At 36.2% G+C, this 23,960-nt stretch overlaps 1 protein-coding gene across 1 annotated transcript in view; it reads right to left on the bottom strand.

Annotated features, from left to right (window-relative positions):
* lrp1bb (low density lipoprotein receptor-related protein 1Bb) overlaps window positions 1-23,960 on the bottom strand; it is a 407,613-nt gene that overhangs the window by 272,212 nt on the left and 111,441 nt on the right. The window contains 1 exon segment of the mRNA XM_028435312.1: window positions 19,323-19,445. Within this exon segment, the coding sequence (XP_028291113.1) occupies window positions 19,323-19,445 (123 nt within the window).

Raw genomic sequence — 23,960 nt, 5'->3', positions numbered from 1 at the left:
GGCAATTTTAGGCAAACTTAATCAATTCTGAGCAACAAGCAAAGTATGAAAAACAAGAGTTGAAGTTTGAACTCACAATTTCTGGTACAAGAGATGATCATCTATGTCAATGGAAACGTCACCTCTAGCTTTGCTAATTGAGTAAGACAGTCACCTGTGAGCAAGGCAGCAGCTGTTAGTGTTTAAAGGCAGGTTTCAAACAGCTGTAAAAACAACTTAAACACACACAAATTACATCTAGACTGAATTAAATTGTTGGAAATTTGATTTTAACTATGATTTATTGGCTCCAAAAGTGCAAAACTGATGTTTAAAAATGACATTTTTGCATTGACTCCAATTGTTGACATGATAATCTTTTTGAGATAAAATTCTAATATTTTCCAAACATCATCTACCATGACCCCAAAATGTTGTCTTTTTTTTTTTTTTTTTTAATGAACATTGAAAATGTATTTAGAAACTTTAGGGAGATAAAGATAGTTTTTCATTTTTCAAATATTTCATGTTATATGTAAAGTTATAGTTTTTTTTAAATACAGTTTCTCTCAATTTTTTTTAGACAGAAACTTCAGGGTGTTTAGAATTTTTTTTCTTTCTTTTTTTTTTTTTAAACATGTCCAAAAGAAGCTGCAGGCTGCACGACATTTCATACTTTAATAAAAGTTAATGATTGCTTTAATATTGCTTTAACTGACTGTGCGAGCACATGCACGCCTTTCTTTGCATGTTTATATTGTGGAATATTTAAACGCTTGATATAAAAAAAATTAAAAAAAAAAAGCCTTTAAGGTTTTCTTTCAGGGGTCACATATTTTCACTTCCTTTCCTACTCTGCAGCTCTTTACCTCATTTAATTCTCTAATTAGATCCTAAAGTGATTCTAAAGCTCTTTGTTTGCATGAAATCTGTTATTTCTGGTGGAGTGTCAGCATGAGCAACCAATGCCTCATGGGTATCAAACTTCATTTAAAACCAAATTACAACACAAAATAAGGGGAAAAAAAATCTTACTTAGGAAGTAGAAATGAAAGTCTGTAATCTAATCAGAAAGTGTGGGGTGACATGCCTGATTCCTGCCTGGCATGTATTAACATATCTTTAGGGAATAAATCCAACTTTTCTGCAACTAGAGAAACAGAGGGGAGCCAACACCATTAGTGTGTGCATATACACAAAAAATAGGATACGTGAAAAGAATTTGACTATTTTAAAAAATTGACTATAGTGAGGTAATCGTGCATATTCAATGACATGAGGAAAAAACAACCGCCTTGATCGACAAACGTTGAGAGAATACAGCCATCAAATAAAACAGTAGCTCCTAAAGCCTCTAGTGCTGAATCACTCATTTTAAAATGGAACAGCTTTAGGGGAACACCTTGACCTTTGCTTTTTCCACACTATCGAAAGATGCTCTTGGTTCAAATTGCTGTGCTGGCTCCAAATCCATTGATTTTAAATCAGTAAATAAATGTTGTTCTTTTGTAGCTCTGGGCCATTTTTAATGAGGATCATTAATGGAGGAAAATATGCACAGCTTTTTCTTTTTTTCCTTCTGAATGTCCTCTGGCAAGAAGAAAACTTCTCTTGACACGATCATAACTATGGCATTTGTTGATGAAGTGTTCTGCTTTAGCTCCTTTACTTCACATCTCTTAAAGGGATCCTCCACTGATTTTACACAATTTAGTAAAATATTTTAAGCATATTTATTAGAAGATCTATGCTTAACAAAACACATTATTATGCACCATATTTATTTAATTCACTTGGGACTACTTAACAGTTTTAGAGCCTAAGTTCCTCCATCTGGAAATCATGTGATTGATGATGTCACACGGCCCCACTGCCTGTTAACATCCCATTGTTTCCTATTGGAGTGAAATATTCTTTCAGCCTGATTTTTAGATCATTTAGCAGCTTTTTCAGTCAGAATGACAACTTGTGCTGCTTTTGGTTGCTGTAGAAAAAAGAGTAAAAGGTAAAGATGCCATAGACCCCTTATTAGCCGGAGGCAAAAACAGGAAACGCTGCTGGCTAAAGCACAGATCTATATAAACACTATGACGCAAGCGGGATTCACCAGTGTAGCTCAACGGCGGCCATCTTACCTCAGACAACGGACGTTCTGACATTCTGATGCGTTTTACAGTAGCTGTTGGAAGGTGAGTGATCAGCTTAAACAAAAATATCCTTAACTCGATTAAATATTGATGGATTTACAAACGGTTTGCCTTATAACAAACCTTAAAATACGTAGGTATAACATAAGATGCTTGTATGTGTAGAAATTGCCACTTGCCGCTTGAAAATTGGTTGAACATTGAGCAAGTTAGGGTTATTTAAATAGTACATGCACCAGTGACATCAATGTAATGACAGCTGTCTGAGGTAAGATGGCCGCCACGTTGCTGCGTCGCTCCCCATTGTCTAACAGTGCGGGTAAGTAATCTAGTGTTTATATATATATATATATCTATGGTGGTTTGCCTCCAGGCTAAGCCCCGCCCAACAAAATAAGTCACAATGTTTTCAAACAATCAAAGGATCAATTGTAAACCTCTGTTGTTTACCGAAAAAGGACAAAAACAGCTGTGACCCCCCCAAAAACAAAATGTGTGACCTTAGGGGGCAACAGTTCCAACTGTGCGGTTTGGTAGTAGACAATGAAACAGAGAAGAAGAGCTCTCCAAAGGGACCTTTAGTGCGCTGACACGCTCTGGTGGCTGAGGTTAGCATGTAAATCACGGACAGTTGAAGATGCACAAATCCTGAGAATAGAAGGACTCCCACCCAAATAAAGTCCTATATCCTCAGGATTTTTGTATCTGTCCATAATTTTCGGTAGACAAAAGAGGTTTACATTGACATCGTGAACTTTTCTTGATTTTTTAGAGCAAAGAAAAGCAGCTCAAGTTAGCATTTTGGCTGAAAAAGCTGCTAAATGTTCTAAAAAAGCAGTCTGAATGCTTAACTCCAGTAGGAAACAAAATAGTGCATTTTGTTTAATTTAAGCAAAGTAAATGTACTTGTCCTTGAATAATTAGTATTTTTTAGTACTTGTTCCACCTGGTCTCTTTTCTCATTCTCATGCTACAGCTCGGAATATTATCAACCACCTGCCATGTGCTTCACCTAAACAGGCTTTTAAATGTATGAGATATAAAGGGGTTCTTGGCTATATTAAAAAAGTGATTCATACAGATGAAGTTCCATCGGAAAAGGCCGAATAGTCCCTCCTATTTCCTTTCCTATTCACTTTTCCAAATCCCCCGTGGATGATGTCACTGGGTTAAGGAAGTTGTTTGTTTTGACAGTCAGACGCACTTCCACTAAGTGACGTAATAATCTGATGGCCACGAAGGTTAATGACATCTGTCGCGGTGAAAAAACTACAAATTTCCGAAAATGTATACAGTCACACTTTCCACTGATATAATCTCAAATATCACAAGGTTTAAATGTAAATCAAAGGAAAAGAGGCGACCAGACTACGAGGAACGAAAGTGAAACTAAAAGAACGTCACATTGAGAATGGTTGCTCACACTCCCATTCCACATAAAAATGTATCTGATCCCTTTTTCTTGAACCACAGAGTGTCTGTTTTATGTCAGTTATAATCTAATAATATGTCTTACATATAATAACTTATGTTCAAGGCATATTATTGCATTGGTCGTGAGTTTCCATAAGCACTCAGGTGTGCGTGTCCCTTTAAATGTTGTCGCTGCAAGGAATTATGGGTCAGCATTATCTGGTCTCCTTTGGTAAAGGATGTATCAGTGTTTCCTAGGCTAAAGGTGGTTATAAAAGAAGGATTGAGCCTCTTTTCCTGAGCTTAAAGAGAACTTGGATGCTCTTTATCAAGGCCACCACTCAAACACCTCCAAGGTGAAGGAAAAGTGGACAGGAAAGGAGATAGGAGGGAATATTCGGACACAGCAACTGTCTACTTAGGAGAGCTCTTCTTCTCCGCTTCATTGTCTTTTTTTTTTACTTTTCTTGATTTTTTAGAGCAACAAAAAGCAGCACAAATTGTCATTTTGCCTGAAAAAATGCTTAAATGAGCTAAAAAGCTGCAAAATGATCTACTCCAATAGAAAACAATGGGATGGTTACAGGCAGTGGGGCCATGTGACATCATCAATCACGTGATTTCAAGATAGCTGATTTCTAATAAGTACATTTCAAGGATTTTAGGCCACATTTGTAAAAACAGTGGAGGATCCCTTTAGCATTTCCATAAATTCCTAACAATGAGGCTTATGCAATACAGTGATAGGAATATTTCCTGCCAGAGCAACAGGGGACACATGATGTGTATTATAACATGTTAAAAGTTGCACTGGTTCCATTCCATGACAGCGCGACTCTGTCCCTTACATCACTCGTACAAGGAGGGAATACAAAAGGGAAACGTGTCGGAGCAGCTTAGCTTGTGAGATTGGGGGGGCTGACAAAGAAGTAATGTGCTCCTCCTTGAGCATCGCTTCTGACAAGAATGAGACATAGTGTGGGTACGCGATTGTCACCAGGCGTGCAGTTTTTTTTTTCTTCCCACTGATAGTTATGCTTGAGAAAAATGCTGGAACAGACGGAGATGATTTCTACTGCAAAAGCAGAAGCACAAAAAAACAAAAAAAAAAAAAAACATATGGTTTGGGGCTACGAGCCAAGCAAAGGAAATGATACAGCTTTCACAGTTTGTCAGAGGAGACGGTCTTAATCAACGATACACAACATATCTGCTTTCTGTTTGCTGAATATTGACATATGTTGTAAGAACAGATTAAATGTGCCTGGGGAAGTTTTCTAAATGAAAATGCGTAGATGGAGAACTGAAGTCTGATATCAAAGTATTGGGCCTCGTGCACCAGAACACAACCTGAAATGACCACAAAGAAGATCCGTCTGTTAAAGAATCCGCCTCTGGCAAAAAGACGTAAATCTTTATGAAAGACAGATACACGATATCCAATTATCTTTTGTCACATGAAAAAAAAAGCAAAGAGACAACATACTGAAACCAACCGGTGAACTTTCTAATAACTTACGCTAACAGAGGTGAAAGTAGCTGGCGTTACTGTAATTAAGTTGATTTTATGGGTACTTTTTTGAGTATATTTCTAAATCAGTCATTTCACTTGTAGTAAAGTGATTTATTACATTTCTACACCCAACTAATACTGAGTAAATGAATATATTTTATCAATGCATCACATCATAGCCGACCAACCAGATTAAATGTAATGTACGGCGTCAAAATAGCATCGAATGCCAGTTATTTTCTCATTTTTAGAGTTCACAAATGTAGCTATACTTAAAGCCTGAGAAGATATTTTATTTAAAAAATAATTGTATATTTTGACAAACCATTTATTTCATACAAATACCTTTATGGAAAATAAATTAAATTCCAATCGTTCAAGTTTATACATGAGATGTTTACTGTATGTAAGGGAACCGTGGCAAGATTTTTATTTATTTATTTTTTCATTCTATATTGTTCCATATTTTTGTTTGAATAATCACACAACGTTTGCAAACGGTGGCATTCCACACAATTTACAGATAAAATAATAAAGTAAATAGATGCCTGTGGTCTGTAGTTATATTTCTTAAAACAAAACTCAAAGAGAAATAAAATAAATAAATAGAATAAAATAAACCTGGAAAACAGATAATAAATATTTCTTCCTTCGGGGATCAAATCACCCTTCTTTTCCATGTAGGTTTCAAACAAATAATATAATTAAATAAAATAAAAGTGTATATAGCACATGGCAATATTTATTACCAAAAATATACATGGGAGGTAAAAGTAACTAGTAATTTTTACTTTGAGTACTATTTAACTCAAAGTTAAATAGTACTCAAGTACTTTTTACTTGTACTTGAGTACAATTTTAATCAAGTAACGGTACTTCTACTTGAGTAGCGTATATCTCTGTTTATGCTAATAGTGCAGGAAACATCAGACATCCAGGAGATTTTTCTCACAATATCCAACTAGAAAGTTTAGCTCGAGGGGGAACGACATATGTGGGGGATAGAAAATAAATGTTACATCATGCACACAAGGCTCGGTTTCTCCAGCTTTATAACCAGATGCTACGCTACATTAGCCCCTGAACCTCCGTCCTACTGCTACACAGTCTCACAGGAACCAAACCGATTTGTATTACATTTATTTAAATGTGGGACTTGCCGGATAAAATACAGAGTAGGACATAGATAGACATCCTGGAATCCAAGGCTGTTCTTTTTCATTCACTCGTGCATCTTCTGACTGGCTTACTCCTGCTCAGGGTTACAGGTCCATCACATGGTAAAGACGAATAACCTTGTTTTTTATTCAACCTGCCCTGTGTCCTATTTCTGTCTGTAGATTTGTACAATGTTTGTAATTCATGTTGTTTATGTTGTTATTAATGTTAAATATTTAAGGTCCACCCAGAATTCATAAAAACTGTCTGTCCAATACATTCCAACACTGTAGGTATCAGTACAACCAAGTTATTGTAGTATGAATATGAATTTACCATAAGCAGTTCAAACTGAGTTATGTGAATTGGCTTTAAAACAAAATGAGAGCAGAGTATAAGGTGCTACCTACACACAAAAAAGTTCATCAAAAAATATACATTTTGAGGATTCTACAGACGTTTTATTTGACAATGTCCAGGCCAAATTCCGGACGGTGGACGTTCACGGGTTAAATTCAAGGGACTATGGACGTAAACCATTATTTCTGAGCTAAATCTGGCATGTTTACATCACTATATTGTGTAGATACAGTATGTTTATTCACGTGCACTGTCCCTCACAAATAAAATGGAAATAAATACAATAAAAATAAAAAAAAAACCACTGACAATCCCATTCACTCCCATTAGAGACTCCAACTATTGTTTGTGAACCACTGAATTATTCTGAAATACAGATTTTTGGTTGATGGAAGGAAATTATTGGAGAACATGGAAACTCCACAATCTGCTGTGTGGCTAACATGCTAACATGCTAACCACTACCACTAGAAATTATTTTTCAACTTTTTACTCTTTTTTTTTTTTACATCGTCATGGCTCCATCTTCCAGTTTCTTCAAATTACTTTGATAGATTTTCATCACAAATGTCTTTGTTTTAGGAGATGATGATGGTGACAGATCAGTAAATTTGACACTAGTGTGTGCGGAACAAACTCCACTTACTGAGCAGATGCTACATTGACCTGCAGCAGATGCAGCCGCAGATCGAGGCTGAGAGAACAATGAATAAATTAATGAAGACCAAAACCATCAATAATAATGACATTTACAGATGGATGGCATCTCATTCTCATATTGATAAACAACATCTCAAAGAGCACTGATTGGTAGGAATGTAACAAAATGTGGTGGTCAGTGCGCTCTTGTCTGGATACGAGCCAACGTGTACGTTGAGAGGCCGTATTTCAACACATCTGAGCACTAAATGGTAAATGGTAAATGGACTTCATTTTATATAGCGCTTTATCACCACACTGAAGCAGTCTCAAAGCACTTTACACATCAGCTCATTCACCCAATCACTCTCACATTCACACACCAGTGGGACAGGACTGCCATGCAAGGCGCTAGTCGACCACTGGGAGCAACTTAGGGTTCAGTGTCTTGCCCAAGGACACTTCGACACATAGTCAGGTACTGGGATCGAACCCCCAACCTCTCGATCAGAGGACGACCCACTACCACCTGAGCCACTAAAGCCTGTTCTAAGCAGAGATTGAGACAGAGCATGAAGTGAAAACTGAAACCTTCACTTTCAGATGCTACTCAAAGCTACATAACAGTTAGAGCCCTCACCAGTGAGACCATGATTGGGAAATGAAAAGCTATGTGCAACAAATACGAGCCATATTTGAATCACACACAGGCCAAAACTTTGGTGCAGTTCTAAAGGAGGAGCTAATGAGTGGAAAGCCAAAGTATAAAGGCTGGATTTGTTGGGTTTTTTCTAAGAATTTAACATTCTGTTAAGCGCTATGAGATGACTATTGTTGTAATTTGCGTTATATACATAAAGTTGAATTGAATTGAATAAAGGCCCTAAGACAAATGATTTCTTAACTTTTATGTTTGAGAAATGAGGAAAAAATAATAATGAAAACAGTTAAATTGGTAAATTTGTTTTTTAATTCTTTGTTTGTGTAGCAAAACACTTCCACACACAACTTTTGTAATCAAATTGTTTTTCATCAACAAACATTTGTTACACAATTGTTACTCTTCATTGGAAATTATTTTCATTTTTTTGTGTTATATATAGGGCTGGGAGGTATGACCCCAAAAATGTAGATTCAAAATTCTAATGGTTTCACGGTATATGACGGTAATTTTTTAATTTTTTTTTTTTTCATGCATCATCAGGTGTTCACAGCATTTTCTACTGGTTGAGAGATGAATTACTGCAGTAGATTGACTTAGGATGGTCTATTTTACTGTCATGATGAGTGACAGCCCGAGTTATATATTGTCATTGTTTCGTATCATGAGCCCTATATCGTATGCCATATTTTATCGTGAGTTGACCATTTCATTACATCCCTAGTGATATATAACGAGTTTATTCTTCAATACAAAAACTTCCCCCTGTGATTACAGTGATGATATACAGTAGGTAGGATAAAGGGTCCACAGTTGCTGTGAGAGTCATACAAATATATTGTGCTTAAGTGTAATCTATCTCTAAATGCAATGCAAACAGCTCAACCTGTGCACGTACGTGCACTGCCAACTTGCTGCAGGAATGTGTTTAGCAACAGGAAGTTTGAAGACAGAAGGTGCTCAAAGTGAAAAAGTGTGATCGACATCCTCAGATTTCCAGGTGGAGTAGTGGGCTTTATCTATATTTCATCGACCGCACTATGTTACCTTGGTAACAAGGTCGAAGGTGTCCCTATGATCTTGAGTTCGTACAAGATTATATATATATATATATATATATATATATATATATAGAAAGCAATAAATATCGTTTTATGTGGTACAATGCGTAATTTCTTTTCATTATTGTGCCGTACTTTGCACTTCTACGTATCTGTAAAATAAAAAAAATATGTAAGAAAGCGACCATATCCAAGCAATAAGTGACATATGTCAGTACCAACAGAATTTTCACAATAAATGTACTTGATTTTGTGATCAATTTCTATTTAATTAAGGGAAATGCTTTGTATAAATTTGAAGGGAAATTGAAAGATTGTTTAAATGGTAAATGGACTTGATTTATATCGGTTATATATGGTTCATATTTTATTTGTCATTTTTACTTTCTCCTGCGGGCCAAATTGGAAGCTCTAAAGGACCCAATTTGGCCCTCAGGCCTTGAGTTTGACAAATTGGGTCCTTTGGAGCTTCCAGTATATATGTGTATATATATATATATATATATATATATATATATATATATATATATATATGTTTGAATTTATTTCCGACTGTAATGCATGTATTTTACTTAAGTATGCACATTTTCTTTTCTCTTTCTTTCTTTGTTAAGTGTTTATTCTTTTTATTTGTAATATTTCTCGAGCCTCTGTGAAGCAAGTAATTTCCCCCTGGGATAAATAAAGTATTTCTGATTTGTGACATCAATGTCGTTCAAGCCCGAATTAAGTTTATCGTTGACTTATAAATAATTGACATCTTTTTAGACCTTTTTTTTTTTTTTTTTGAAGTTGAGAATAGAAATCTTGATATCTGCTCAAAATAACTTTGACCCAGCTTCCATCCCAAAAAAAAAATCAAAATGTTTGACTTTGTCAGGAAATCATCACAGTGCAAAGATTTACGACAGGGAGACATGAGTTGGTGCTGGAGAACAAAGGCGGTCATACTTTTGGTTTAGATTGTTAAAAACTGGAGGCTCGGAGCTGAAATGTGACTTGTTTAATGACTGCTTTTACCAGCGTGCGGTTTGTTGTGGCGCTCTCTGTAGGGTACTGATGAACTCTATCCACAGAATGTGAAAACATCAGAGGGAGGCAGAGGCAGACGTGCCCTCCCCTGTCGCAGAATTGGAATGAGCGAAGCAACTCCTGAGAGAGCTGCCTTTGAATTGCTCCTGTCCCCGCCCCCTCCACCACCCCCCCACGGCTGGGAGACGCCAACATCAACATCTGTGTTGATTGGGTCAGGCTGAGCTGCCGCGATGAAACACAGCCTCTGTGCTTGCGATTTGAGTCAGTTACAGACCCTTTTTATTGTCTGCTCCTCTGGGACTGACATTTCAATCAGAGGTTTCACTGGGGCTCCATGTCCACCACGTTCCCAAAGCTCCTGGTGGCAGCACTACTAAGGAAAGCTAAAAAGTCCATGAAATCCTTTCCTGAAGGATTCGTGAAGGGTTTAAGTTCTAAGACACTGCTTGCAAGCACGCAGGATGAACGGAGGGAAGGGGGGGGTGTAAGCTAGCAGGCCTTAGCATCCACGCTAACAAAAGTGCATTTAAAGTAGTGAAATATGTATTTGTGCATCTTTAATGTAATGTATACTTTAAAGTGAAATGGGGTTAAGGAACTTGCGCAACATCTCACAGTGACAGGTGAGATTAGAACCGGTGACCCTCCGATTACGAGCCCACTTCTAAGACTGAGTTATAGTGTCTTAGATCATTAAAGAGTTATTCATACCTTGTCAATCAGGGTGTGAATTATTATCAAACTGTCTACTCTTCAATAGCAAGCAATATCAATCATGAACCAGAGACAAATAGTTAAGTTCAAACATTTATTAATCAAATAAGTTGAATCTATTTACACAAATGTACTAAATGAGCGCTACGCTCACTGCATTTAGTCGATTTACGCGCAGTGGGCGTGTCAGGAGTCTGGATCGGAGAATACGCACAGGAGAGAGGCGCGTAAAAACTCCAGACCTGAGAATACGGCCGTTTGAGATTAGTTTTGCTGCTAACGTTAGCTGTGGCTGCACTCGCAACTGGGTGCTTTGCGTTCATGCTCGTATTTATGTAAAAGGAAACTTGCATACAGAAAGAATGAAGTTATAGTTTAAAAATGAGATTAATTAGATTAAAAAAACATAACGTACTAAATACGAGAGTAATTAATGAATCGCAATTAACACAATATTTTGACACCCCTAATAAATACATAGTTAAATTAAATGCTAATATATTTTAACCTTTCAAAATAAATAAAAAATAACAGCTTACTCTTGTATCAAAAGCAGCACATATTGATGACACCATGTGTATTTCCAGTTTCTTATTTCTTCAAAATAAAAGTCGTGTTTTACGTCCTGAGGCCGCTGAGTCTGACGACTTTTATTTTGAAGCCTGAGGCTGTGTCATTTCATTTGACGGAGGTTTTGCTGAGACATGAGTCAGTTTGTGAAGTTGAGGTTTTGTTTATTCAGACAAGAACATTTTTATCTCCAGACAAAGGCAGAACTCCTCTGACTAAGACTGAGAGTTGACAGTCAAAACATGTCAGGAAATAAAAATAAACCTGGTCTGATTAAAGGAAACCTCAACATACTATTCAAAAAGGAGGCAAAAATGAATCTTGCTAGAACTCTGACTCAGTTTGGTCTGATAAATGACAGAGGTTTTCCTGATACTCTGAGAGTTGCCATTTCTGCTGATCGTTCGTTTACCGTGCAGCTTCCCAACATGGCACGAGTCCGTGGTAGAACAATCTAAATTAAGCCCAACCAAACCTCCCCCCGTGGGGGAAAGCTTTAATTTGAACCACAGAAATGACCTTGTCCCCCTGTTCCTCCAGCCTCTGAATGACTATCGTCAGCTGTCCAGTCCCATGAGGGCGGCGGTTGAACGGATAAGCTGGTGCCTTCCCTCTTGTCTCTGGGTATTTACAATCCATGGCCACCTTCCTCCTTTCCTCCCCCCCTCCACCCCTTCCACAACGAGTCCAGAAGATGCAGTGATTACATCTCCATTACCGAGCCACAGCAGGGAAGGAGGGGAAAGAAACCAACATAACATTTTTATCATCGACCAAAGCATAATATATCAACTGGCTTTCTTATTTTAGGACACACAGTCCCCTGTGTGTAGCTGAAAATATTCACCGTGGAATCAAAGCAGTGATGGCTGCACACAATGCTTGATCTCCTGCTTTATTTCAGCTCAGTAACATCAATTTTTTTTTTTTTGCAGTCCTTCGTTATTTAACACGACAGCGTCCATTCAATCTCATCTTCTATTTGCCAGGTAAAGCTGATCTGATACCCTTCTTCTATCAATTCCTAATCCACGATAATGAGATGTGCCATCTTACTTAGATGAATATGCATGCTCTTCTTTTTCTGCAGGCATAGTAAATAAAATTATGCCAACATTAATTGAAGGGATGATTAATTGTCGTTTGGAGATTACGAGACTCGGCCTACAGCATCTGTGCAAAGGCTACAATGTATCTGTTACATTTAAAACAGTCCATGGACGACAAAGCAGCTGCTAACAGTCAAGCAGATCACAGTTTAGCATTCAAAAAGCAGAAATGATCCAAAGATTAAAAAAAAACAAAAAGAAAAAAAACTCTAGTGCACTTAGTGGAAAAAGAAGACGACAGAAAGACGAACGCAGCAGCTCAAATAAATCTTTCTAATGTCTTTATTACACCTGATAAAGCAAAGACGGGAGTTGGTAAATAAGGAAATTAAAATGCCATTTCGTTTTGTCCTCATTGAAAACTTTGCAGATGTTTGTTTATGATAAATTTTAAACACAAGCAAATTGTGATTCATTTACGGCTCTGAAATCACACAATGTGCTCTCAGTCTTCAACTCCTCACATATTCAGAACTTTACTTACTCAGTGACTCACTTTGAAACCAAAGGGACTCGTCCTGTTGTACCATGTTTGTCTAGGATGGTGTTGATAAAAAAAAAAACTCTGCTTGTTTCATCTCATACAATAAGGTAAACTACATCTAAGATAAAACATTGAACACAAAAAAACAACTATCTATATAATCTCAATGGATTTGAGTCGATTGTAATTGGTAAGATTGTCTGTCAAAGCTGTTCATATCTTGGTAGTTCTTATATAACATGAGTTTTACTGAAATATGCTGATGTTGTTTCACTGTTCGACTTCCTCTTCGTGTAAAAATAAGTTCAGAGATTCCCAAACTCTCTGTTGCACCTCCATTGAAGAATAAACAATGTTCAGGGTCCCCCATCGCAACAGAATTTAAACAAAATTGTGATTTTTCCTTCCTCTAAACTCATAAAAATAACATAAAACATGCAATCACATTTTAAGTGGTTCCAAACTCTTTCTGTTGTTCCCCCCCTTTGAAGACTAAACAATTATATTCTCCATCGCTACAGAATTTCAACAAAATAGGTAAAAAAATATAAAAATTGTGGGTTTTTTTCTTCCAGAAAACTCAACTAAAATAAATAAATAAAGTGCAATCACATTTTAAAAAAGTAATAATGAAGTGTAAATAATTTTTTTCTGTTTAATGACCCACGTCATGACTTCACGCTCCCTCTAAGTGGGCACGCCCCCCAGTTTGGGAACCACTGGTGCTCAATAATGTACTGTGCAACATTGTGTGCACACCAACCTGACCCGACTACTCATTACTATGGTTAGAATAAAACATTTACAGGGCTCCCCCATCGCAACAGAATTTCAACAAAATAATTAAAAATGTTTCCCTTTTTTGAAAAACGTCAAAATTGTGATTTTTTTTTCTTCCTCAAAACTCATAAAAATAACATAATAATATATTTTCACATATTTTAAAACGGTAATAATGACATTTTTGAGTGCAAATCATTTTTTTCTAAACAATTATTCATGTGTATTGACCCCCGTCATGACTTCACACCACCCCTAAGGGGGCACACCTCCCACTTCTGGAACCACTGAGTTAACCCACGGTGTTCAATAATGTGATTTGCAAACATTGTGTGCACGCGCACCAAACCTGACATGACTCCTCGTGTTACTATGGTTACGCATGATAAAATAAAACTGCAGGATCGACAGATGTGTAAGAACCTCGAACACAAAAGTAAATGGAATTTTGCACTGAATATCACAACAATCTAATCTTAAAGCAATAATCCTGCACTGGTTAATAATTGAGTTTGAAGCCACAGCACTGCAAAGCATGCTGGGAAGGCTGCTTTCCAGATGTTGCAATAAAATAGCAACACACTGCTCAATTTGTTTCAATTTTTACTTAAATTATTTGAGTAGAAAAGGTAGGATTGACCTAAAATTACACATTTTACTTCATAACGGAGTAAATTATAATCTAATTAACCAAAGTATAAATTACTACACTAATAAAAAAACAAGACGTTTAACAGTGTAAAGTGCTAATTGCTACCTATGCAAAATGCAAAATAGCTAAAAGCTATCAAACTAGAACTTGTCCATCATACAATATAGGATCTAATACATTAATACATAAACTAGAGGAATAAAGTCCCTTTGATTACAATACAATAATATTAAGCCAGCTCGGTGATTTTATACTGTATATTTTTTAACTATATTTATTAATAATTGAGGAAGTGAAAGTATACAACACAGTTGATTAAGATTGTGTGGTGGCAATTAATTTTGAAAAAGAATAATACTGAAATACAAAAACATACGATTATTTTATAATTTAACAATTTACTTAACTATTGAATTATTTTATTTTTATACTGTATTTTTTATTTTTTACTTGATTATATTTGAGGAAGTGAAAGCATAGAATACAGTTGTTTAAAATGTGGGTAGCGTTTAATTTGGAAAATAATAATTATCCAAAAAATTACAAAAATATGAATCCATCAGTAATGTGTTTTAAATCAATTACTAGACATTTCAGGCGACCCTGTTTGAATTCTGGGCGACCCCACAGGGGTCACACCCCCAAGGTTGAAAAACACAGTAAGTGAACCAATGAAAAACACTGACTAAATAAAATCTCAAATCAAACAGGTTTTACGAACACTTTAAAAATATGGCTTTTGCGTATCAATAACAATGTCATCCTAAGGAAGGAGACGTCTGTCTAACACGTTAGTAAGCTAGGCTAAGTAACTTAAAATCAAGAGCAGGGTGTGTTCAAAATGGCACCACTACAAACTCAATGAGTACATACTGTCTATTATCTATTATAACTATGATTAGGATGATGAGCGTTCCCACTGAAGCATACTTCCAACTTTCCCAAGATGCATTTGGAACCTGAGGCTAAACCATCTCTGTAGATTCTCCACCTTTGAAAGTTCTGAAAAACATTTTAAGTGAGAAAGTGACCAAGTAGAATATCAACATGTGATTATTTGATCCATAAAACTCATGGAAACACATTTCATTCCCACATTTGGAGATTTCCAGAGACCCTCCATTGTGCTACTGATGAAACTTCCTGTTAACTTCAAAACAAGAGCCCTATTTACAAAAGAGTTCAAAAAACTAATAGAAGACAAGAAGAGATGCTTTTATTTTGAAAAGGAGATGTTAGATTATTAGCTTGAAGCCTGTCCCAGGACAAATTTTACATTACGCTTGCAATGCATCATGGGACGGTTGAGTATGATTATCACTGTGCATACATAAAAAATGTCCCGATACAGTATAAAAGTACTAGTCTTTAGTACTCAAGTAAAAGTATAGATATTTGGATAAAAAATGACTATGGATAAAGTAAAAGTATTGACGTTGCTCTCTGACTTGAGTAAAAGTAAAATAAAGTACATGCTACTAAATGTACTTAAGTAAAAAGTAAAACAAATGTTCCTTCAATAATAACAAATTCCATATATATATATTTTAAGAACTTGTAAAAAACTGGTACTGTATATTATACATCCAGGTATTTCTTACGTACTCAATCTTTTCATACTATAGTTTTTTGTATTCAGTCATTTAATTCCTTTAAGCAAACATTTCCATTATTTTCGTGTACAGCACGACCGAAAGGGTTTAGGCTGAAGTTAATACTTATTATACCTAAATCTGTTTACAGACTTCCATCAGACAAAAACACAAAAATGTATAATAAACAATTTCAATAGAAATACACATGTATTTAGAATAGTTATTTCAACATAAATTTCAATATTCAAATACATATGTACATATACATTTTGTTTTATGTTATTTTGTTACTAAACTAAATCATTTATTAATTAATTAATAATTAATTTATTAGTTGCTTACTTTATTCATCCTGAGCTTATATAATTTTTTATTTACAGTAGATTTATACATTTATACTGTAAATGCACTACATACTCATTTTGACATCAAACTTAGTATGATTAGTAGGTTAGTGTGTTTCCCACAGCGCAATCGTTTAATATAATTCAGTCAATCAATCAATCAACTTTATTTGTTCCCAGACGGGACGATTTAGAGTGCAAAAATATGTGGAGCATAAAATACCAACAAGCCACAATAAAACACAAGAGTACATAGTGCATAAAAACATGGACCCAATAAAAACACAAGGTAGCATAAAAACAATGAGACAAATATAAATATAATCCAGCAAAGAAAATTGATCTGTTAGCATCTTCTTTTACATGAGACAACAATGATGATGAGTAATATATCAAAGCGTAGTCTGATATCTCATTTCGATCAATAAAAACGTAAAGCCAAAAACGTTGCAGTGCTTGGCAAACGTCCGTTTGGCACAGACCATGTTTTAATGATACGTGCAAACAGCTGTCAGCACGTTAACAGCTGCTCAGTGCGATAGCACCGTTTGATTAGTGGGATCCATTTTTCTCTACAACAAGATTCTCTTAATATATGACCTCATGCTTGACAGGACTTTAAGGACTAATAATAATTTTGCAAGATGCAAAATATATGCACAGATGTCTGACTCTAATTATGACCAGTAATTCACGTGACGAGGGAAACCTGTGTGGAATATTAATGATCAGCTTTTGTTCAAATGCCTTTTACTGTGTGACAATCACTACTGGCATTGTAATGCACAGCCTCATTCAGCTCCTAATACACTTAATATTCACTGCTCTGTTCTTTCATTAAAAGGGAATTTATCCTCCAGAAGGATGTAAGTGATAATCCCAAGAGTTTATTATACGTGTCGGAAACTTTGATGAAGTGAAGGGCGAATTAATGTGTCCCGTTTCTTTTTCTTTTTTTTTTCAATATTATTTAAAAAATATTAGATAATTCACATTGAGGAACTTGTTTGTCTTGCACCAACAGAATTGAAACCCAAAAGTTGAGATGTTGGATGTTCGCCTTTTGCCGATATTGTCAGATTTTTTAATCCGTGTTCCCTTCGTTCTTTGATTTAAAACCAAATCAAAAATAACAAATAAACAGTGTGGTTATTTGATTTTACTGATTTAAAACCAAAACAGAAATACTGAAAAAACAAAACCAGATAAGCAGCATCTTTTTTTTTTTTTTGTAACTTGTTCTATTTGATATTTTGACATTACGGGGAAGAATTAGAGCGAGAACTGAAGTCCGCTGCACCTGGTTTCCCTCCCCAGGTCCTGGACCAGGTCTCCACACACAATAGGACTGTCAGCAGTTTTCTGGTCCTGCTCATATTTTCATTCAGTCTGTGGATGTTTCAGCTCATAAAAAGCTGCTCACGTTCATGTTTTGTTTCGTAGTGTTACGATCCAAATAGTTTCCAAATAAACTAGTGACTGACCGACTGTGAGGCTGGTGTGAAGAACAATAGATGGTAGAACTTCCACCATTTGACACTTTTGCAAAAAACAGTTACAGCTTTTTTGAGGGCAGTAAATCTTTTTTATTTTGCATATTAAAAATACCGCTGACAGCAGCCGTCTACACACACGGAAGTTGATCACAAGAAACGAGGAGCACCAGTGGATTCATTACACCACCTCTGGTTCCACATGTGCACGTCTTACGTAACTTAATTTTTTGATTTTGATTTATTTATGTAATAATAACGTTTTAATTCACCAGTAATGTCTTATGCGTTGCTTCTTTTTATGTCCGGACCGGAAGCAAAAGTCTGTCCAATCACCAGATTATCTGGATACTGTATGGATTTGGCAGATATTCCCCATATGCAGACTTCCAGCATCAATAACTCTTCAAATTACGCCTCTGCCATCGGTGTGAGGTGGAAAACGTGATAGAAAATGTTTTCATTGAAGGTTGTATTGGAGCCTTGTAACTCTTGCAAAATTTCATCCCACAAGACTTTGATGTAATTGCAGAAACAAATGTTTCCATAGCGCTTTTGCACATGTCGTTGAAAAACCTCCTCGTGAAAGCGTAAAAACTTTTAGCGATATTTGAGTATTTTTTTCAAAATCCAGGTTCAATTGTGCAAGATATCATCTCTTCTTACTACTTGAGTATATATCAGTACTCTATGTTTCCATTACCAGTTTTTTCATAGTGCCATTTAGATTTTGCACATTTCTAAGGGAAATGTTAAAGTCATACATGAAAAAACTCAAGTACAAGAAAAGTTGCTCAATGAAATAGTACTCAAAGGAAATGTTACTAGTTACTTTGGTTATAAAATCTCAAGTATAACTTAAGAAGGAAGAGACGATATCTTAAACATTTGGAACCTAACCCGAAAAGGTTATTTAAAATGTATAATTCTTTTTCAAATAAAATAACACCAATAAATTCAATTCAAAATTTTAAAAAATGATCAGACTCTAAGTATAGATACATTTATGAACTGTAAAACAGTGACATGCCAAATGTACCATGTGGGTAAGAACATAATAGGTAGAAAGCCACAACCTGAACCATAGGAAGGTGGCTGGGCTTTGATCAGAAATAGCACGACTATATGGATATATTCAATGTGCTGAGGTCAGCAGTTTATGAAGAGGACAATGAAACAACAAATAATCACAACAAATAATATTTACTCAGTAACGGTTGGGTGTAGAAAAGAAACAAATGACTTACTTGTTTAAAACATACTTAGGAACAAGTCAAACATACTCAAAAAAAGTACAAGTACCCATAAAGCAACTCAATTACAGTAATGTGAGTACTTGTAATCCATCACTTTCACCCCTGTGGAAATGCAGTTATAGATACAGTATATACTGTATATAGAAACCCTCTAAATAAATTAAAATTTAAAGCCACGTAAAAATGATTGCAAATATTTCCAAAGCTTTTAATTTGAAATCAATTGAAAACATCAAATATCAACCCTTTCTAATAACTTCAACAGGTTTACTGTGAGGATTCGTCGCATGGTGAATTTAAATAAATAAATAAATGTGACTCTTATGTGGAAAAATGGTTGAAATGGGTGATGGACTTACAGACTGGATTGCTTTCGTCTGAGTCGTCGGGACAGTCGGGCTCACCATCACAGACCCAGGCCTCAGGGACACACGTGTCCAGGCTGAGACACTGAAACTCACCCACGTCACACAAGATGGCTTCTGGATGGCATGAGGACAGAGGTGGAGAAACAGAGAGAGAGAAAAGAGAGACGAATGGTATGAGGGGATGAGGTGGAACTTTCTGGATGTGCTTGAAGAACAGCATGAACTTAGCAACAATGCACTTGATGGTTCTGGTTGGTGGGCGTTGCAAAGACGTTTAAACCTCAAATATTACCATCACATTTTACCCTAGGGGTCAATCTGACCCCAGAGATATTTGCCTCCAGAAAATGGTTGACCAAGTTTTCGTGTCACACATTTTGTTTATTTGTTGAATACATGAATAACCCCTCATAATGAAACCTTGATCTGTTCTCTACCACCACCATCAGGACACATTTTTAAATTATCTGGAATAGTTTTCATACAAATCTTCTCAAATTTACTGACAACATTAATGACCACTAGAGTATGAAGCCTATAGGTTGTGGTGATGATATGGCCTTTCCTGCAGCGCCACCATAAGGTCAAACTTTCAGTTTTAGAGTTGGTAAATATTGAAAATCTTTTCTAACTTGGGGTGCACATTCATGACTCACAGAATGAACCATATTGATTGATGTTGGGAACCCCCCTTCCCTCTCATAAACAGTCCTCTGTCTCAAACTCATCCTCCTCTTAGTCACATTCACTGTGAAAGAGCTTTTCCAAAATTAAGATATTATCTACTACCATGCAGGAGGCATCGTCACTATCATATTTGTTCTTTCTTCCGTCGTCGTTAACTACTCATACACCGTTTATCTGATTTTAACAAATAACATTTATGCTTGTACTTTTATAATTGTTAACTTTTAAACTTTTTGACATTACATTTTTTTCTTTCCCATTCACTTCTATTAGAAATTTCAGCTTTTTCAACTTTTAAGGCCTGCATCCCCAGCCATTCTTCAACCGATTTAGATCATTTAACCTTTAACATGTTCAGCTGCTACCTTCAACACATTTAAACCTTTTTCAACCATTGCTAACATTGCTAGGTTAATGCTTAGCTAATGCTAGGTTAATCATATTGCTAGTCTAATGCAAATGTGAGGTTAGTACTAATTCTAGGTTAATGCTTTTGCTAGGCTAATCTCGAGAAGGTCTATATATTTAACTCTATGCTAAAAAGTGGTACCGATCTTCCGATATATAGCGGAGAATCAGTCAAAGCCGTGACATGTTTCAGCAGCTTTTTGCCAGAGATTTGACACCAGCATGTAACCTGGAACACGTTTCTTGGGCACTGGGCAAGGCAAGAAAAGGTAATTTGTTTCTAAGCTTAACCAACAGACAATCAGACAACCTGTCCTCCCTCCCTCCCTCCCTCCGACCCAAGTGCTCTCTCCATCTTTTTTCCCACTGTGTTCCTAAGCCATTAGTGGTGGGAGGGGAGCAAGTTGGAGATCAGGTCTGCAGCGTCTGAACAGTGGGAAAGATAATTCGATGCACCGCTGCTTCCTGCCCGGGCGCCCTGCAGCAAATTCACAACGCAGGGACAAATCTGAAAAGGTCAAACATCTCATCCATTCTGTCTCTTCTATTCCCACTGATGCAGGGAATCAAAACACTAACTATTTAAATCAAGGTCCTCCTGGAAATCTACATCCCCTTTTTCATTTATTTTTTTTTAGGTTTTCAAAAAGCGCATTTTTCAAACATTATACTTTCATGTTGTACTGGGGTGTGCCATAAAAAAAAGTGGATCGGATTGCTAAAATAATTCGACTTGGCTCACTTCTTTCAAAATTAAAGCGTGCTCATTATTTTTTTTTCCTCCTCACTTTCGAAAGGAGATCAGTAAAAACATGTGCCCTGCCAAACATTTCTGCAAACACTTAGCTTGGCAGACGTGCAAGGTCCTTTTTTAACCATCATCAAGTTAGACATGCTCGCAATCTCATGCAACACACACTTTCACACACATTATGTTCATCACAAACTAGGAAAAGAGAAACAAAACCCAGATGATTGGCCATAAACTGTGAATAAAAGGTCACAAAAAGAGACACCAATCAACACACAAGTCTTTACGTGTCATTCTTAATTATTATTATTATTATAGTCTTAATGACATCAAATCTGTCAGTCCAGCTAAAAAAAAAGAAGCTAAATATACTGACGACTTCACCTAAAAATAGCGAGAGGTTTATGTAAGCAAAATAAATTCCTTTGTCACTTCCTTGAGGCTAAATTAGTAAATAATACAAATGAAGAGCATGGGGGCGAAAGGGCCGCGTAAGAGCATTTCAGTAATCGTTCTTCTAATTCAGGGGTGTCAAACTCATCTCATTTCAAGGGTAACATACAAACAACTTTGATCTCAGGTGGGCTGGACCATAAAAATCCATGTTTTTGTGAAAAAAAAAAGAAAGAAAAAGACAGTGTTAGAAATATTTTAAGTTACTTGCAATATCCTAAATGTTAAAGCTGCTACGCCTGATAGTTGTTTGTTAAATAAAAGCAATAAATCAAACATAATTTACTCAAACTTTTAATTCAAGGTTTCTCCACACGTTTTAAATATGTTTTTGGAAGATCAAAGGAGAATGGCAATTTTAACGGTTTTATCTTGTGATACAAGGATGGTGGAACTGTAAACTGTAATTTATAACTTGTATTGGCTGTAATGTAATGGACTGTTTCACAGTATTGGTTTAGTTTAGCTTGATTCGGCACAACACGGGGTGAGTAGCAGTCTTTTCCTAGTCTGGTGATTGGGCAACATAGAACCAGAACTTTGCATTTACAGTAATCATTGTCTCAGGGTATGTTAATTTGTTAATGCATTTGCATCCTTATTTGGGTGTGGAACTGAGACTAATTAGGCAGGGGATAGGATATCCAGCTGTAAATGACCCGTGAGACTTAGGTAAAATAGGAAATGAAACAGACTACTACTGGGATTGATGGAAAGTAAGTGTGGGTGTTCAATGTCTCTCTGGTGATTCTGTAATTCATATATATACTGTATATATATGTATATGTGTGTGTTAAAAATAATAGTTTTTTTTTTTTTTTTTTAACAAAGGAGGGATTGATACAGTATGTGATATGTGTCACACTGCCCTAAGCAGGCCAGAAACTATCGTACACTGATAGCTTTTGCCAAGGCCTCTTCTCAGAGGCTCTGTCATTGTTATGACTAGCACTATCAGCACCATACAAAACCCTGAGAACACAGAACAAGGGCAGATTCATTGGGACACACACACAAAAACCTCTGAATCCCTGGCTGGTCTGCCTCCAAAACCCTTTGACCAAATAAACCCTGTGTCCGCATCTGACCAGCAACCCTACAACTTGACTCCGTCTCATTCCATTCAAAACCACCACAACAGGCAATATATCAAAACTCAAGATAAATGGAGATTTCTATTTTGGAGATATAGAAACCGATAACAATTTTAAAATTATCTTTATAGATAATTTTGTATTAAAATACTCATTTAAAAAAAAAAAAAAAAAACAGTTCTATGCATCTATTTACGAGACTCCAAATCCCACAATACAATGCACGAAAATGTCATCAAACTGTGTTTTTACAATGGAGATGAAAACTAACTTTCAAGCGGCAATTTTTAACTTTTTTTTTCTTTCTTTTGGAGTAAATGGTGTTTGGTGCATTGATCTATGAGGCATACACTAGATTTTGGTTCATATGAAAAAGTATTGAGGCGAGCAGCTTTAAGAAATTGGTCAAAATTTCTTGAATTTGCAACAAATTTTCTCAAAAGTTTCTCAATGTAATTTTCCAGAATTCTATGGGATGATTTGTGTTTTAGAAAACTTTTGTACTGGAAGAACAATCGCATTTTGTGCGATATTTACCACTTTATGTGTTTATTTACAAAGACTTAAGCTAAAGCTCAAATTTTCTGCAATGGCTTGACTAGATGTGGGCCTTTGGTTGTACACATGTATTCTAGTTCATATCAAGACACTTCAGTTTCAAAACTACACAATATTGTCGCAGCATCTACTTTCTAGCAACACATGGAGAAGCTAGAGAACAGCCACTAAACAGAGGACAAAAAACACTATTGTTCTTCTGTTATTTGTGTGTTTTGTTTTTTTAACACAATGTAATATTTGCATGAAAATGATAGATCAACAGGTTGGACGGAGATTTCTGCTGAGCCATTTGTCAGACGGCGGTATACAAATAATGAACGAGCGGCGACGGCAGCGACTACCACATAAATAAGGCAGCAGCTGAAGAAAAGCATCCGAGCTGGTCTCATTACCATAACAGAAGGTAATACGCAGTGGCACCCAGCCTGGTACATTATCATAAGCAGCAGTCATGACACCCAACAGCCATCGCTGGCACAACAAACAGCTCGTTGAAGCCACTGAAACTTGGTTCAGAATCAACCAACCCAACGCCTTGTTCGGGCTAAATCTGTATTAGCTTCGATTTAGCCCAAAAATAGTCGTTTAAATTGTTTTTGGTTGTTTTGGAATGTCAAAATTGGTCCATTTTTGCCCCAATATATTCCAATATTAGCCCTTATTTAGTCATTGAAA

The sequence above is a fragment of the Gouania willdenowi genome, chromosome 21 (genome assembly GCF_900634775.1).
Source record: "Gouania willdenowi chromosome 21, fGouWil2.1, whole genome shotgun sequence".
Lineage (NCBI taxonomy): Eukaryota > Metazoa > Chordata > Actinopteri > Blenniiformes > Gobiesocidae > Gouania > Gouania willdenowi.
The sequence above is the reverse complement of the archived record's forward strand: the minus strand, read 5'-3'. Positions and strand labels throughout refer to the sequence as shown.